This window comes from Ischnura elegans, chromosome 10, assembly GCF_921293095.1.
Source record: "Ischnura elegans chromosome 10, ioIscEleg1.1, whole genome shotgun sequence".
Taxonomy (NCBI): Eukaryota; Metazoa; Arthropoda; class Insecta; order Odonata; family Coenagrionidae; genus Ischnura; species Ischnura elegans.
In genome coordinates, this window is record NC_060255.1 from 55,577,033 (window position 1) to 55,592,642 (window position 15,610).

Here is a 15,610-nt window from a genome sequence, read left to right on the forward strand (position 1 = left end):
GCGGATCTTAAAATATCACCTTATTACTGTACACTGGAATGGATATATGTGGGCTAGGTACTAATTCTGATTACGTGCGGCCCTTTGTACTTGTTGCAGTTGATTATCTTTATATTTAATGTGATTAGAGTGGTCATTAAGAGATAGTATTGCATGATGATATTGCACATATCAATTATTCATTGAGACACCTTGTAAAATGCAAGTATGCAGTGGCACAGCGAGGGGGTGGTTTTGGGGAATAAAACCCTCCCCCCCCCCCAGAGCTCAGAGAAATATTTAATTTTAACCCATTTTACTTAATTGGATTGATGTTACTAATAGAATAGTGTAAGGATTAATAAATTATCCCTCAGAAAGCCATAAAACTCACAATTTTGAACCATTTATCTCAAAATTCCGCAATTTATTAATCTCGCACCTACCGCTTATCCTTGTGGGTATTCCATAACCCCACACACCCCAGTATTAGTTGCATCTAAACCCCCCCCAGCCTTAATTCCTAGCTGCACCCCTGCATCTTCGCATCCCATGTAGCCATCTCATTAAGCACATTGCTCACAGTCGTAGTCAGAGAGGTGACCTCTTGCCTGCTTACTTTGGTTAAGTGCATGTTGTTAACTTCATCATGAACAGTTTTTGGAGATTTTGGAAGAAATTTTCCTCATATATATGCGTACATGTAATCATCTCCTGTGAAATTTAAGGAAGTCACAGAAATTTTTTATTAAATAGCAACTTTTTCCACGATCACTTATTTATTTAATGAAATCCAACCAAGGTGTGCTACAGTCTAAAATTTACAGGTCTAAATATTTTAATGTATATGTACCAAGCATTTAATGCATGAAAATCATGTAAATATTTTGCTTCCTATGATTAACACAGTATTAAATAACCTACATTCTGATGTAAGTTAATTGGTTTTTATTTTAATTTGCTGCCTCAAACTTGGGTCTGCATACTTTTGAAATGGACTGTTAGTGCAAGAACCTGGATTGATTTTCACTAATAAAATGGTTAGGGTTCATTCAAAGTTATAGTTTAACCATTCATGAATACAGAAATGACTAATTTCGTTCTCCCTAGGTATTGGGCCATCTCTCTTAAGCTCCCTACTGCCGATGTTTATGGCTGGGGTGGTGCTGGCATTGGGGACATTGTGCCTCCAACACTCAAGCTTCCTCCAGGGCCTTTGCCTTTGTGGGCTGGTGAGGGCCGAAGACCTGCCCACCCTTTCCTCATCTTCCTTGACAACGAGGGGCGAGCTCATGGGATCTACATCAACGCCTCCGGGCCTCTTGAGGCAACACTCCTCTCCTCAGGTATTCATAAATAATGTTAATAAATCATATTTCGTGTCAGAATTATGTTCTTTTTCCTGGATTTTACTCCTGGTAATTTATGCATCCCAGGTAATTGCTGTTTCTCAGTCATTCATTATGTACGGATATGTTTTCTAGCACTGTATAATGGTTGTTTAGGTTTACCGGGACTAGCCACGGTGATAACTTTTACGGAGTCACCCGCAATGCACAAATTGTGCGAAAAATTCACAGAGGAAAAAATCATTCGCCTTGACCGTGATCCGAACCCGGATCCCGCGATTTCCGCACAATTTGTGCATTGCGGGTGACTCCATAAAAGTTATCACCGTGGCTAGTCCCGGTATACCTAAACAAGTCTAGAGCGAACACCTCTTCGTGTTGTAAGTTCGGGCTTTGCTTTCCGGCTGTGGCACCATGCGCATGACCTGGACTGCTTGTCGCATGATATGCTCTGTAGTCCATAGTACCTTGTCCGGTATAGTCCACAAATTTCCACAGGGGAGATGACGCCTCGGCAGCTTAACTGGCTAAAGCACTCGGCCGGAAATCGAGGGATCCGGGTTCGAATCCCGGTCAAGGCGAATGATTTTTCCTCTGTGGATTTTTCGCACTACTGTATTATGGTCCCCGGCCTTATGCTTTATAGCAGTAGGATTTCCTCTTTGACTTTATCATTTTTCCTCCTAACACAGTTTTCTGTATTCCTCCCCCACTTGCTACTCACTCCATCTGATCCTACTATCTCCTCCAAATCTCTTATAATAGGTAGTTCCCCCTCCACACCCATCATATCCAGTGCTACTTCATTATTTTCCCTCATTGTCCATCTATCCTCCTATCTCCTCCTTTCTTGTCCTCCTGGCTCAGCATTCAGGTTTCTTAGTCTTTACGCATGTATGTAATCATTAAAAATTGCGGGATCAGGCTGATGTGGAATATTCAGTGTTGGCTTCCCAACCTGTGGGGTTGGTTTCAAATCCCGGCAATGGCGGAGAATTTTCAGTGACCGCCCTATCACTGCTTGAATGTTGATTGGAGGACATTTCTAGCGCAACACTCCGTCCATCGGCTGGGACGTTAAGCCATGGTCCCCTTGGCACCTTTCATTAAGATTAGGCTTATGCCGATGCTGGGTTTTGAAGTTTTCCTGAGGAGAGGAGGTCCGAATTAACAACCACGTAGTCCATTTAGATAAGTGCTTTATTGCTCTCGTACAGTGCGTAAAGGCCGTTTTACACGGTATACGGAATTGTGCAATCTGACGTACGTGCGAAGGCGCAATCAAAATTGTGTCGTGTAAAGCGGTGAATTGCTAGAATACATGCGAGAATGCGTGGATGCGAGACGGCAAAATAGCCCCTGTTCTAATTTCATTCATGCATTTGCGCAATTCCACGCCATTTTAGAAATTAATGCAGCTCTAACCTGCGCAATTCCGTGCCCCGTGTAAAACAGCCTTAACACTCACAACCGACGCAGTGCCCTAACAACATGGCACCCACCCTCTCAAGCTAGAGAAATCACATACATCTCAAACACTCTAGACCAGTGGTGACATCTACAGAACAATAGACACACACACACATACTTAAATACGCTTGAGGTTTCTCTCCACCCTGCCTTCCATACCCTTCCCTCATGGCACAAATTACCTCAGATGTTGGTCGCCTCCTCCAAATACCATTTCGTATCATCATTAAAAATTACTTACAGGTCTGCTGACCATAAGGGCTGTCATCAAAGTCTCCATGGAGATACATGTGCTGGCAGGCCCCACACCCCATGACGTATCACGCCAGTTAGCCGAGGCCATTGGCTACCCCAGCCTCCCTCCATACTGGGCCCTAGGACTTCATACTTGCCGTGACGACTCAACTAATGCCGTGGATTTCTTCACAAGAGCGGAGACTGTGGGCCTTCCTTTTGACTCAGACTGCTTGGGACTACAAGCTCTGAGCAGCAAAGCCTTCGAGGTTGACAATGGCTTGCTGTCTGACACTGCTCCTGCCAGGCTCATGTTAACTCAGTCAGGGCGAAGGTATCTGCCTGTGCAGCGACCACAGGTGAATATTATTTAGTACTACTTGATGAGTTTATTTGGTGGGATTGTGATTTAAGTGTGTATTGAAGTGGCAATAAAATTTTTCATGGCTACTTAAAATGTCTACCAACCGTGTAGTTACCATGTCAGGACAGTGATCTAATGGTAAAAAATGGTAAAGTAGCTCTCAAGACAAAAATTTTAAAAAATTGTTGTACTTAATTTTTGAGAATTCATTGTTCAAAGTTGAAGGTTAGTCAGATTTATAGCATTTGACGAGGAAAAATAATTTTCTTTTAACTAAACATGAAATATTATGGTGAAAAAGTAGGGAAAGACCAAAAAATTTACTTTATTTTCCACTTATTACTTTTATTTTATTCTTATTTAACCCTTACAGTGCCAGTGGGTTGATCCATCGGCCCATGGGGTATGTGCAAAGAGTGCCAAGGGGCCAATCTATCGGCCGGGTTTTTTTTTATACTCACGCCTTTTATTATTTGTGTTTCATGTAGCTTTGGTGACTATTTTTAGTACAGTGAGTCCTCGTTCTACGTCACCCCGTTTAACGTCATTTCGCAATAACGTCACAAAAATTTTGAGATCGTCATTCGTTTATCGCACCTCTGCTTCGCGATAACGTCAAGTCTGTTAAATTTCGTGCGAGAAAAAACGCGAAGCGGCGGGCGTTGCAGGTTGTTCGTTTTGTGGGCGGTAATACAGTCAGTCTAAACGAAGTGTAAAACGGTGTGTTTATTGTTAATTGCGATTACGGTTTTAGCAAATTTTCTGCAAAATGAATTCTTAGGTAGGTGCGCAAGGTTTTACTTGACATAATGGTTTTCAGGAACCTAAAAAGTGATTTCGAGGCATTTTTCCGTGTAGAAATCGGAGTTTTTGCCGTCACTTTTTTCACCGTATTCACAATAATTTTGGCTCCTGTAACTGCGACGATGTTTCAGTGATGATCATGCCCAGGCGATGCTCGCCCGGGCGACCACCATAGCGAAGCCGAAAAGCAAATGTGGGAAGATACAAAAATGGAGAAGGATTTACGTCACTGCTGCTATTGTCATCGATGAAGACAGGAACTCGTATTTATGCCATGGTTTGGCATTCCCATCGTAAAAAATGCCCCTGAAATTATACGCTAAAATTTTTTCTCATAGGAATTGTGAGGTCCAGGAGCCGATATTCACTTTTTACATTGTTTCTTATGGGATATTATGTTTCGATTAACGTCATTTCGTTTATCGTCACATTTTTCAAGAACGGTAAGTGACGTTAAACGAGGACTCACTGTATCTGTCATGTTTTAATATACACATAAGTTTTGTGAGCGAACTAATCAATAAAATAGTTTCTGAAAATGCATATTAGTCTTTAAGTAAATTTTTAAATGTAAACCTATATATTTGCCAAAAAAATCCCTGGCATTCTTCAGCATACTGGGCAAAATAGGCTGGCACTGAAAGAGTTGATTTTATATTGACTATGTATTTTCTATTCAACATTTTGCTGTTTTATTAATGAAGATTTACTTTTGGAAAAAGCCAGAGAAGGGATTAGAAAGAAGTCCTAAAAAAGTATCTTTTGAAACATGGGCTTACCCCGCGAGGGGCAGGAGGGGGCAGCTGCCCCCCCCCCCCCTTCCCCTCTAGAAGCATAAATTGCAATTGTTTTTAAGGAAAATAATATTTTTTCATGCAAATGATTTTAAAAATGAATAAAGAGTTGTTACAGTTTCCTTAAAATGTTGATTTCATTCACCTTTTCTATGCTTAAATCTTACCTACAACTTGAACAACCATTACTTGTCCCCCCCCCTCCCCCCCAGTTTTGATCCTGGGTATGCCCTTGTTTTGAAAATAAGTTTGCAGTTCCATTAATGTAGTGGAATTCAACAAACGTAGGGGAATACTGTTCATCTTTGCATTATTGAGTGTAATCATTTCCTTTTTTCTCCCAACTGCAGATTGAAAAATCAAGTTTGAATGCCTATACTGATGGTATGGCTAAGAACTTGTTTGTGATGGCTGGAAATGGATTTGATGAACCATTTGTGGGCACTTTCAACAATGAGGCTGTTGTCTTTCCTTCCCTTCTAAATCCCAGCACCAAGGATTGGCTGACCAATATTTTCAGCAACTTTGGATTCAATGTGTCTGCAACAATCCCAGGTTTTATCATGGAAGATGACTCTCCTCTCAGCTTCGGAACATATGGAAATAATCAATATCCTACTGATGATTTGAGCTTTGTACCAAGGGTATGTTGAGCTATTTTTTCTTAGTATTTGGGAGTACAAAAGTCTTGAGAAAGGCTGACTTTGGTGTATGGGTTGAAGACAAAGGAAATGAAATGGTATTGTCAAATAATTTCTATCTTTTTTGACACTATGGATGCCTAGGTATGATTAATTTGGTACTAGAGGTAGTTTTTGGTTTTTTTGGTTAAGTTAATTATTAGGGATTGATGGATCAAGGATTTTTTTCGTACCAGGATCCGGATCGGATCCATAATTTTCAGATCCGGATCTTCAGATATTTTTGGATCCAATTGCATTTTCAAATTTCTGCTATAAAACGAAGTAATTATTCAAGTTTCTTTTGGGTACATACAATCAAAGAATAAATTTTTTTTAAAATATACATACACATTTTAATATTTTTACTTATTAAAATTTAAAACTCATTTTCATAAACTTTCAAATTATTTTTAAGAATGATAAAATCTTTAAAGCTCAGCATCTAAAATGTCACGCTTGCGTTTGGAAATAAAAATATGTAGTTTTCAATCTTTGGATAAACCATTGACTGAATTTTAATATTCCTCACATAAGTTTCCCCCAAATTTTGTCACTTTCTCATCGCATGCTGACTTGAGTTTCATTACCATTGTAGTTTTATGTCATTGATGTCAAATATTTCCTGTGAATCAAACCTGGTAGATCCTCATAGAAAGAAAAAGATAGATGAAGACAAAGATGCCTAAGCTGACTTTATCCGAATTGGTGGGTTGCATTATTGCATTTCAAGTTTATAAACTTGATCAGGGAAAACTGCTTGTTGAGGGAAGGAATTTTTGACGGTAATTTACACAACAACAAGCACTGAGAGGTCTATGCGTAAGGCTGAGTAGTAGTGGAGGAGTGGTTACCCCCTCAGCAGGAGTTCGCAACATTGTCAACTTCTCCACTTAAGGTTTATGGCCGCCTATTTTTTGCTGCAAATAGCACGACTAGGGACCAGATTGAGCAACAGAGAAATTGGGTTTGTTTATTTTCAAACTCTATCGAAAGGGGTATTAAAAGAAAACTGGTGAATGAGCTGATCGTTGATGAAATCTTCTCGGGTTTGGCACTGGGTAAGGTTGTTGAAGGCCAACGTTTCGATGAGAAACTCACTCATTGTCATCAGGACTAAGACTGAAAAGGCCGAGTTGTAGGGAAGGAGTTATGACAGGAGTTCATGATATTATCAACTTTTCTACCAAATGTTTATAGCCGTCGATTTTTTGCCTCAAATATCCCAAGCAGTTAGGAGTGATTGAGCAACAGAGAAATTGGTTCTGTTATTTTCAAACTCTGTCGCAATGGACACGAAAAGAAAACTGATGAGTAAGCTAATTGTTCATTTCTTTACAGGGCCTTAACAATTCAATTTCTCAAGGGACCTTGTGGTTCTTGGCCCAGCACTCAGACAAGGTTCTCCACTATGAAATCCACAACTCCTATGGTTCACGATTCTGTCAGTTGCTCAATGAAAGCCTTATTGATCAGAGCTGGCCTCCTGGTGCACCGCACACAAGGCGTCTGATCCTTGGCGAGTGGACTTACCCTGGAATGGGAGTTTATGGTGGTCACGGGGGCTCTTCAAGGGTCAACAGGACTTGGACTGCGATGCGTTCTGCCTTCATGACTGCACTCTCCAACGGACTTGTGGGAATCCCACTATCGGCAGGCATAGCCGCATGCGGACGGCCTAGTGAAGAAGCAGGAGATGGCTCGAAAACTACTCAGCCATTTGATTCTTCTCTCTGTCGTCGATGGATAAGGCTTGGATCCTTATTGCCTCTGTGGAGGGTTCACCTTCCGAAGGGAGATATTGCCAAGGGAATGATGGCAAGCATATTGGATTCCGCAAAATTGCGTTATTCCCTGATCCCGTACATTTACACTCAGATGTACAAGGCTTCAATCAGTGGTGTTCCGGTAGCGAGGCACCTTCTCTTTGATTATCCCGAGTCCCAGTTGACCAGGGATGCAGATGACCAGCTCCTCCTGGGTCCAGCTCTAATGGTGACTCCATCTTTCATCCCGGATGCCCCAACTGTGAGCATCGTCATGCCCAACGGAACTTGGTACAGGTATCCTGGCGGAGAGATTGTGGATTATGTCGGAGGGATGATCACTTGTATGCTGAGGAGAGATGAAACTCCTGTCTTTGTGAGAGGTGGACACATAATACCAATGCAGGTAAGTGTCAGTCTGTCTCAACTCATCTTAACTTCATAACTCCTAATTAGTTAAGGAAATGACTACATCTGGCTAGCAACTCACCCAAAACTGGCTTCACCTAGGGCATTGAACAATTTTGTTTGTATTTTACAACCACCATTAGAGCTGAGCAACTAGGTACTTGAATGCTATCATCCTTACTGACTGTCACATACTGCTTATTGCAACCTGCTGCTCTCTAAAATGAGTTAGAGGCTGCAATAATTCATGCCATTCATTCTTACGTACTCTTTTACAGCTCAAAGAAATGACATGGCATAAATTTTCTATTTGTTTAATATGCTTCCATTTCTTTATATTGATAGATACAATACAAGGTAAAACAATTTTAGACTTGAGCACAGGTTGAATAGGTTATTGTTCAGATCTTCACTGTGGTGTTCTCAGGGCAGATTCAACATAAAATTTGGGAGGTGGTCATGGGAGTTATGTGTGTCCAGGGAGTATAGAATATCCCCCCGAGAGAGAGGGGCATTTTTACAGTAGGAAGTGCTAAGCTCTATGATGAATACCACTCAAACTTCTCTCACCCTTGGGACTTGTAGCCATGGATTTTCATATGCACTCCCTCAACTCTTTTACAAAAACCATTAAACGAATAAAAATTAAAAAGTTTTGCAATTTTTTAAAAAGTTTTTGATTTTGGGGGGGGTAGTCATGACCCCTATAATCCCCCCCCACCCAAATCTACCACTTGGTGCTTTTATGTGCCAGGCCAAAGGTAGAAGAGCTCAAACAACTTGCAGCAATTATGAGGGAGATATCTATGGTAATTTTTCATTTTGTGCTACTACATAATAGGGAAGTGCACTAGTGTTTCAAATGCATCAAACACATTTTTTAAATTAGAGTTCAGAATAACATAATGTCGTAAAACCACAGTTTAAATCCTAATAGTGAATACTTGATTCGAGATGACCGTCTGAAATATGGAAAAATTCAAAGGCCGCGAAAACGGGTGTCCATGTTGAATATTGGCCGTGACGTCACAAGGCAGTAGCAGAAGGCAGCTTCTACACCGTTTAGTTCTACCACTATTATTGCATAGAAAAATTACAGAATTTGAGGGTATCCGTTTTTAGCTGTCATAAAATATCTTCAGAATATATATGTGGCTGCTTCTCTTTTGAGTAAACGACTTCATCATTGCGTAATATATTAATATTCATTTACGTGTCAACTTCAAGTTTGGAAAGAGTAGTACGAATAGCACATTGAATCTTTAATAAATGCATGATGGCATTTATTTTTCGCTGGGTATATTTTGGCACAATGCCGTTTATCATGCCAAAACTTTTTTTGTAAGAACCGAGTCAAACTAATAAACCTATTTCAGACGTTTGCTGCAAGACTTATTCGTTGCGTATGTATTCACGCCGGCCGGAACGTTCGCCCTTCGCAACTAGAATCATGGGATGTTAGCCTTATTTCCGAGCTGGCTGGTTGTTGCAATGGTTCGCTGTCCAGGATGGGTTCAAGAAAAGGTAATCTTGGTTGGGAGAAGGAAAATTCCAACGATTTATAAATGGTATACCAAACTTTGATTTATTTATGGTTACTGAATTTTTGAATAAGGAGGACAGGTTCAACGCTCCATAGAAATGCGAGACGTTAAGGGTAACAAGGGGAGACCGCGTACCTTGCTGCATCTTTTTCAATTAGGGCGTTATTTAGGCTGTAATTAATTAATTTTCATGCGTTACTTTTTACAAGTTATATATATATAAATTCAAAATATCCACAAAATCCTAATGGGTCGGTTGGGGTAGTGGTAGCGTGCACGATTCTAAGGAAAGATCTAACTCGAAGGACCGTGGTTCAAGACTACGTCATGGCTTTATTTTTTGTTGTCTTCATTGTGATCATACGGCATCAAGTTTTTCATTAATTATAATTGCAGCAATCATTGACATGAGACAATTTTTTAATCATCATTATGGCGTTTAGGTATTTTAGCAGTGTCTTTACAAACGCAGAGATACGATGACTACAAGGGTTGGTGTGCGCAAAAATGTTAATTTTTTCTTTGCTTATACTGACCAACTTCCACATTAAAAATGAAAACCACTCTTGCAAGAGCACATACCATTAAAGGCTCGCGGCAAGCAACAATATGCGTACAGGCATAATTAATAAGAACACAAAGCGAATATAAAATGCCATATATCTCGAACACTTGTAATTCACATTACTCCAAAGGGAGTTTACTTACTCAGTACATACCTCAGTACCTTGTACTCAGTACCTACCAGTTTACCTCAGTAGCAGTGCTAAAAGAACCATTCTGAAATATAATTTCAACTAACAAATAGGATGAAATAAAAGTTGATAACCCTGGACCGGGCGCGCTGGCGTATAAAATACGTCAATCTTTGAAAACCAAAGATTTCGACATTGTACGTACATTCTGGGCTATAATGGTCTCGTGTATTCTTACAATGTACTTTGACTGCCTATATTGCGAGTTTTCAAAGTTCGAGGTATTGTAGCTAATTTTTTAGATCAGCAAGATGAACCCGTCACCAGTGGAGTACAAATTACGCCGCGCGACCTGCCGTGTACCTTTATATCTGTATCACCTATAAATGTACTAATTTCAACAAATAAAGATTAACTTTAACAAAAATCGTTTGTTATCATATATGCACATATCATGGGCAAAGTACGCATTTTGCCCGGTCGTGTAAAATAACAGTCGCGCCATAATTCTTTAACCAAACTAATTTCAGTTTATAATTTACGTAGGTCTACGCGGAAGATGCTATATTTTGACTCAACACTCTTTCTGATGTGACTGAGGTACCTATTAAGTAAATTATTATAATATAAATATCAATTTGATCTTACAATACCTTCAAATGATCTTCAAAACAGAATATCATCGATAGGTAAGAGTCAGGAGCAGCCTTGAACCATTTATTCCGTATAGCTTGTGCTTAAGGCACGGGAATGAATATCTTCTCCAGGCTTTTGTTTCGACGTCGAGATGAAATTTGGAACAAAAAATCATTTATAATTCTATTTTGAATTCATGTTTTCGGTACTAGACGACATTTTTAGGAAGCAAACTCCACCGATTCCCGGAAACTCTCGCCGCGCTAAAGAAGGCGACGGAATACAGCGATACTCCACTGGTGACTACTGCCTTGTGACGTCACATCTCAATCAAGATGGAGGCACTGTGTTTCAGCGCAACATGAAATTTTCCGACTTTCAAAACGTTTTAAAGTGCATACCCCAGATGCAGAAAATAAAAGTGACTATACTAATGTTTCTTTTTTAGGCTAAACTTTCAAATTCAGCAATAAAAAAAAATTAGTGCACTTCCCTATTAAAATAACCTGCAGTTATAAAAAATTAATTATATAACATGTTAACATGCATTTAATTTCATTAATGCCGTTCAAATGTTGGTTTACTGACTAGTACAGCTTTAGCACTGGTATTAGTTTTACAATGGCTGTGGCTTTTTTTAAAAATCCATTTTCCTTCTTGCTTTGAGTTTATTGATGAACTGCTAAACATGTGGCCCTTAATAAATTTGTAGTTAGAATTGTAGAATCTGAGTAATGTAGTAGTCTGCACTGTAGTCTGGGTAGTCTAAGGTCCATGCTTTGATTACTAGGCCAGGGCAATTTTTCCTAAAGTAATTTTTGCGTAGTCCCACCCAATAATGGTGCAGGTTCTGAATTATTTGCAGTTGTATGTAATACTGTATTTCTAACCCAGAAGCTCCTCTCAACCAATAATTGTCCCATTGTCTAATTTTTTAGGACTCAGTATTGGAAACAGTCAGGTGCACTTGAATACAGTGTCTCTATTAATTTTTCCATGATCGTTTTTGGCAAATAAGGAGAGACTACCGTATTTCTCCAAATATAGTCCCCCTCTGAATATAGTCCCCCTCCCCTAATTTTGAGGCTTCAGTTTCGGGAAAAGTTAAAGAAATGCATTTGAATATAGTCTCCCCATTTACTTTTACCACAGGCATTTTTGGAAAAAAAGAGGGGACTATATTCAGACATATACGGTATATTCAGAGCCTTACATTGTTTGTATTTATGTCCAAACTCTCTCTGCTCTGGCATTAATGGGAGTGGGATTCCTGCTGAATTTTCAGAAGCCGGGTCTCACTGCTCCAGCATCGCGTCGAAATCCACTCAGCCTCCTGGTCGCCCTGGACTGCCAACCGATCGGCAGGAGCACTTGCGCGCAAGGAGAGCTCTTTGTTGATGATGGCGAGAGTCTAAGGACCGTAGAGGAAGGGGCTTACGACATCCTTCAGTTCGAAGCCTCGTCCGATAGGCATGTGATAGTGAGGAGGCTGAATTCTTGGTTGCCATGTGGGGGCCAAGGCGACATCTCCACTGCCCTTGACTCCATCACTGTGTTTGGGGCGACGGGTAAAGTCCTCAACGGCATCGTGTCCGTGAATGGTAACATATCAGTGCATGGGAGTGCCCGCTACGTGGATGATGATAATCGCGTCATCAGTGTCACAGGAATTGGGGCAGACTGGTGCCGGCCCGTCGGGGACGACCTTATCATAAACTGGGTGTAAAAACATCTAACTTGAAAGAGATGTAGCACAAATGGATGATTTCAGGAGTGACATCATGTGTCACTTTGAGAAGGAAGTGGTGCTATCACGGCATGCTATTGTGAAGGAACCTTTAGAGACTTATTTTTACTGTAAAATGCATCTGATATTTTATCTTACTTTGGAAAATGCCGTGCTTTCTGATCCTCAAAGGCTTTAACTTTACTGTGCCTTTAAAGTTAACATAATACACAGATAGACATGACATGACAATGCATGCCAATACTACTTTATTTAATAATATTTTGCATTTTAAATGGTTTGGTATGGATATGTGTATTTCCTTAATTATTAACCTTGTGTTAGATTCACTTCAGCATAAAACCTTGTTTATTTATATGCATTGGTAGCCTTCCGTCATTTGATTTGGCATTCATAAATTTCATCTTTAGGCACAATAAACTTGTACATTCATGTAAATACATATTTCAATTTTCCTACATTGGTCTTTTTATCAGTTTATTTTTAACTCTTTCTGACTCATCTACAGGGATGCCGAATTACAAAAAATATTGGGGGGGCCCAAACCGGGGATCTTGCCCCGGGAATTTTTTTAAGTAGTGAGTTTTAAGTTTTTTAAGCATTTTAGAAGAGTCGTATGATCAAAATTAGAACCCTCATAACTCGAATCTCGATATCTGGACACTCAGGGGAAAATCAGCAAGCCTGACACATTTTTCCTCACACCCATAACGAATTTTTGAGGGGGCTTGGGCACCCTCAAGACCCATGGAGTCGGTGCCACCGCTCATTTATCTGATAGCACAGATATAACTGAGGCAGTAAGATGAAAACACACTTCGGACATTGCCAAGTAAGTATGGAATTGTGGTGTAGCAACGATGGGGCACCATCAGTAATAAATGGGTATCATTTAATTTTATGGATTCTTTATGGTATACATGTTGACATCTTTTCATGCAGCTCTGCCAAAAGTGAATATGTTCTGGAGTATACTCAGGCACGCCGACTTACAAAAAATATTGGGGGGGCCCAAACCGGGGATCTTTTCCCGGGAAATTTTATAAGTAGTGAATTTTAAGTCTTTTATGCATTTTATAAGAGTCATATGATCAAAGTTAGAACCCTGATAACTCTAATCTCGATATCTGGACACTCCGGGGAAAATCGACAAGCCTGACACTTTTTTCCTCACACCCATAACGAATTATTGGGGGGGCTCGGGCCCCCTCAAGCCCCATGGAGTCAGCGCCACGGAGTATACTAAAAATGTCAGTTGCTCGGGGTGGGTTAGATGGGACCCCACTTTGATCATCAGTCCCAAGAGATGTGAGAATCGAGCTAAATCATAGGCATTTAGAGGAATTGAGCAAATCAGGTAAATAGGCCAGTAAGGATATGAGGAAAGTGTTGACTTGTTGGGTTAGGTTAGGAAATAGCTGGATGAATATGTGTATAGGAAGTGGAGGATGTAGATGGAAACACTGTTGAGCGGTTATCGTCTTATGAAGAAATGAGTTTAGCTTATCATCAGATTTTCATAATTTTAGCACTATTTAGGGGAATAGAATAAATATTTTGAAAGCTTAAAGTATACCGGGACTAGCCGCGGTGATAACTTTTGCGGGAGTCACCCGCAATGCACAATCGTGCGAAAGATCCACAGAGAAAAAATCATTCGCCTTGACCGGGATTCGAACCGGGATCCCCCGATTTCCGGTCGAGTGCTTTAGCCAGTTAAGCTACCGAGGCGTCATTCTTCCTTGTGGATATTTTTGGACACTACCGGACATGATGTTGCTGGACTGCAGAGCATATGATGCCACAAGCAGTCCAAATCGTGCGCACAGCGCCACAGCTGGAGAGCAGGCCCGGACATAGAACACAAAGAGGTGTTCGCTCTAGACTAGTTTAAAGTATACCGGGACTAGCCGCAGTGATAACTATTAGTCCTGGTATACTTTAAACTAGTCTAGAGCGAACACCTCTTCGTAGTGTCCGAAAATATCCACAAGGAAGAATGATGCCTCGGTAGCTTAACTGGCTAAAGCACTCGACCGGAAATCGGGGGATCCGGGTTCGAATCCCGGTCAAGGCGAATGATTTTTTCTCTGTGGATCTTTCGCGCAATATTTTGAAAGTTTAAGAATGTCAAAACATCCATAATGTACATAAAGAACTATGATGCATTGGAAGGAATAACGTTATTTCACGCAAGTAGCGATAACTGTGTCCTCGATTTATTTAACTAGATCCTTCACAACATAAAATAATAATCACTTTTTATTTCACTGTTCTGCATTGATTACAAACTACAAAATATCATTTCCTTACCTACCATTCCATTTAAAAAGAACCTCAGAAAAAGTAAATTGAGGATAGGAGCACAATATTCTGGAAATAAATTGAAGTGTAAGGGATTAAAGGATGATAAAAATAGTGGGACATCTTTGTTATCAGAGAATTGCAAGATGATCGAGTGGTTTATTGATGGAATGAAAAGAGGCTGGCTGTGTAACGAAATGAAGAAAGCATTTAAATCATTTTATTGTTGGCAAGAAGGTATGAGGACAAACAGCTATGTGGTAATTGATGTAAGAACTTAACATTAACTAGTTGATCACTTCTGTATAAATAAGCAGTCAGGTTTATGTGGTGACTGGAGTGTTGGCATCCCACCCTGTGGGTTCAGGTTCAAATCCCATTGGTGGCAGAGATTTATAAGAGACTGCTTGATCCCTACCTAACCAACACATTTTAAGTCATGGAGATGAGGTGAAAGGAAGAAATAAGGAAGGCGCTTATAAGTAAGCTTGTTGGCCTTTTCTTACAGGTCTTGTATGGCCAGGCCGACAAACATCCAGAGTAATGACAACATGGTGGCCAAACTTTCATTACTTCCGTAGGTGTTGTTATCATTCCATCGTTTAAGAGTATTCATTAAGGCATTTATATGTAAGAATAATGTCTTCATTCTTGGTGCTTCTATATTATGAGGAGAAATAACATCATACGGCCATAATTTGAAAATTTTTCACATTTATGAAATGATGGCGAAACCACGGTCGTAAGAAAAACACATAATTTTGCATGATTAGCGATGTAGAATGTAAAAATGCCGGAAAGGAATCTCTAATGTGTATGTTTTATTCATTGGGATA

The 15,610-nt window shown here is 40.1% G+C and overlaps 1 protein-coding gene across 5 annotated transcripts in view; it reads left to right on the plus strand.

Moving 5' to 3' along the window:
- Positions 1 to 12,928, plus strand: part of LOC124166943 (lysosomal alpha-glucosidase-like) — a 28,513-nt gene extending 15,585 nt beyond the window's left edge. For all 5 annotated transcript variants that reach the window (XM_046544661.1, XM_046544659.1, XM_046544660.1 and 2 more), the window contains exons 5-9: positions 1,090 to 1,325; positions 3,042 to 3,391; positions 5,345 to 5,638; positions 7,016 to 7,846; positions 12,009 to 12,928. In XM_046544661.1, the coding sequence (XP_046400617.1) occupies positions 1,090 to 1,325; positions 3,042 to 3,391; positions 5,345 to 5,638; positions 7,016 to 7,846; positions 12,009 to 12,449 (2,152 nt within the window). In that variant the 3' untranslated portion in view covers positions 12,450 to 12,928. The remainder of the gene's footprint in view (positions 1 to 1,089; positions 1,326 to 3,041; positions 3,392 to 5,344; positions 5,639 to 7,015; positions 7,847 to 12,008) is intronic.
- The last annotated feature ends 2,682 nt before the right edge of the window (positions 12,929 to 15,610 follow it).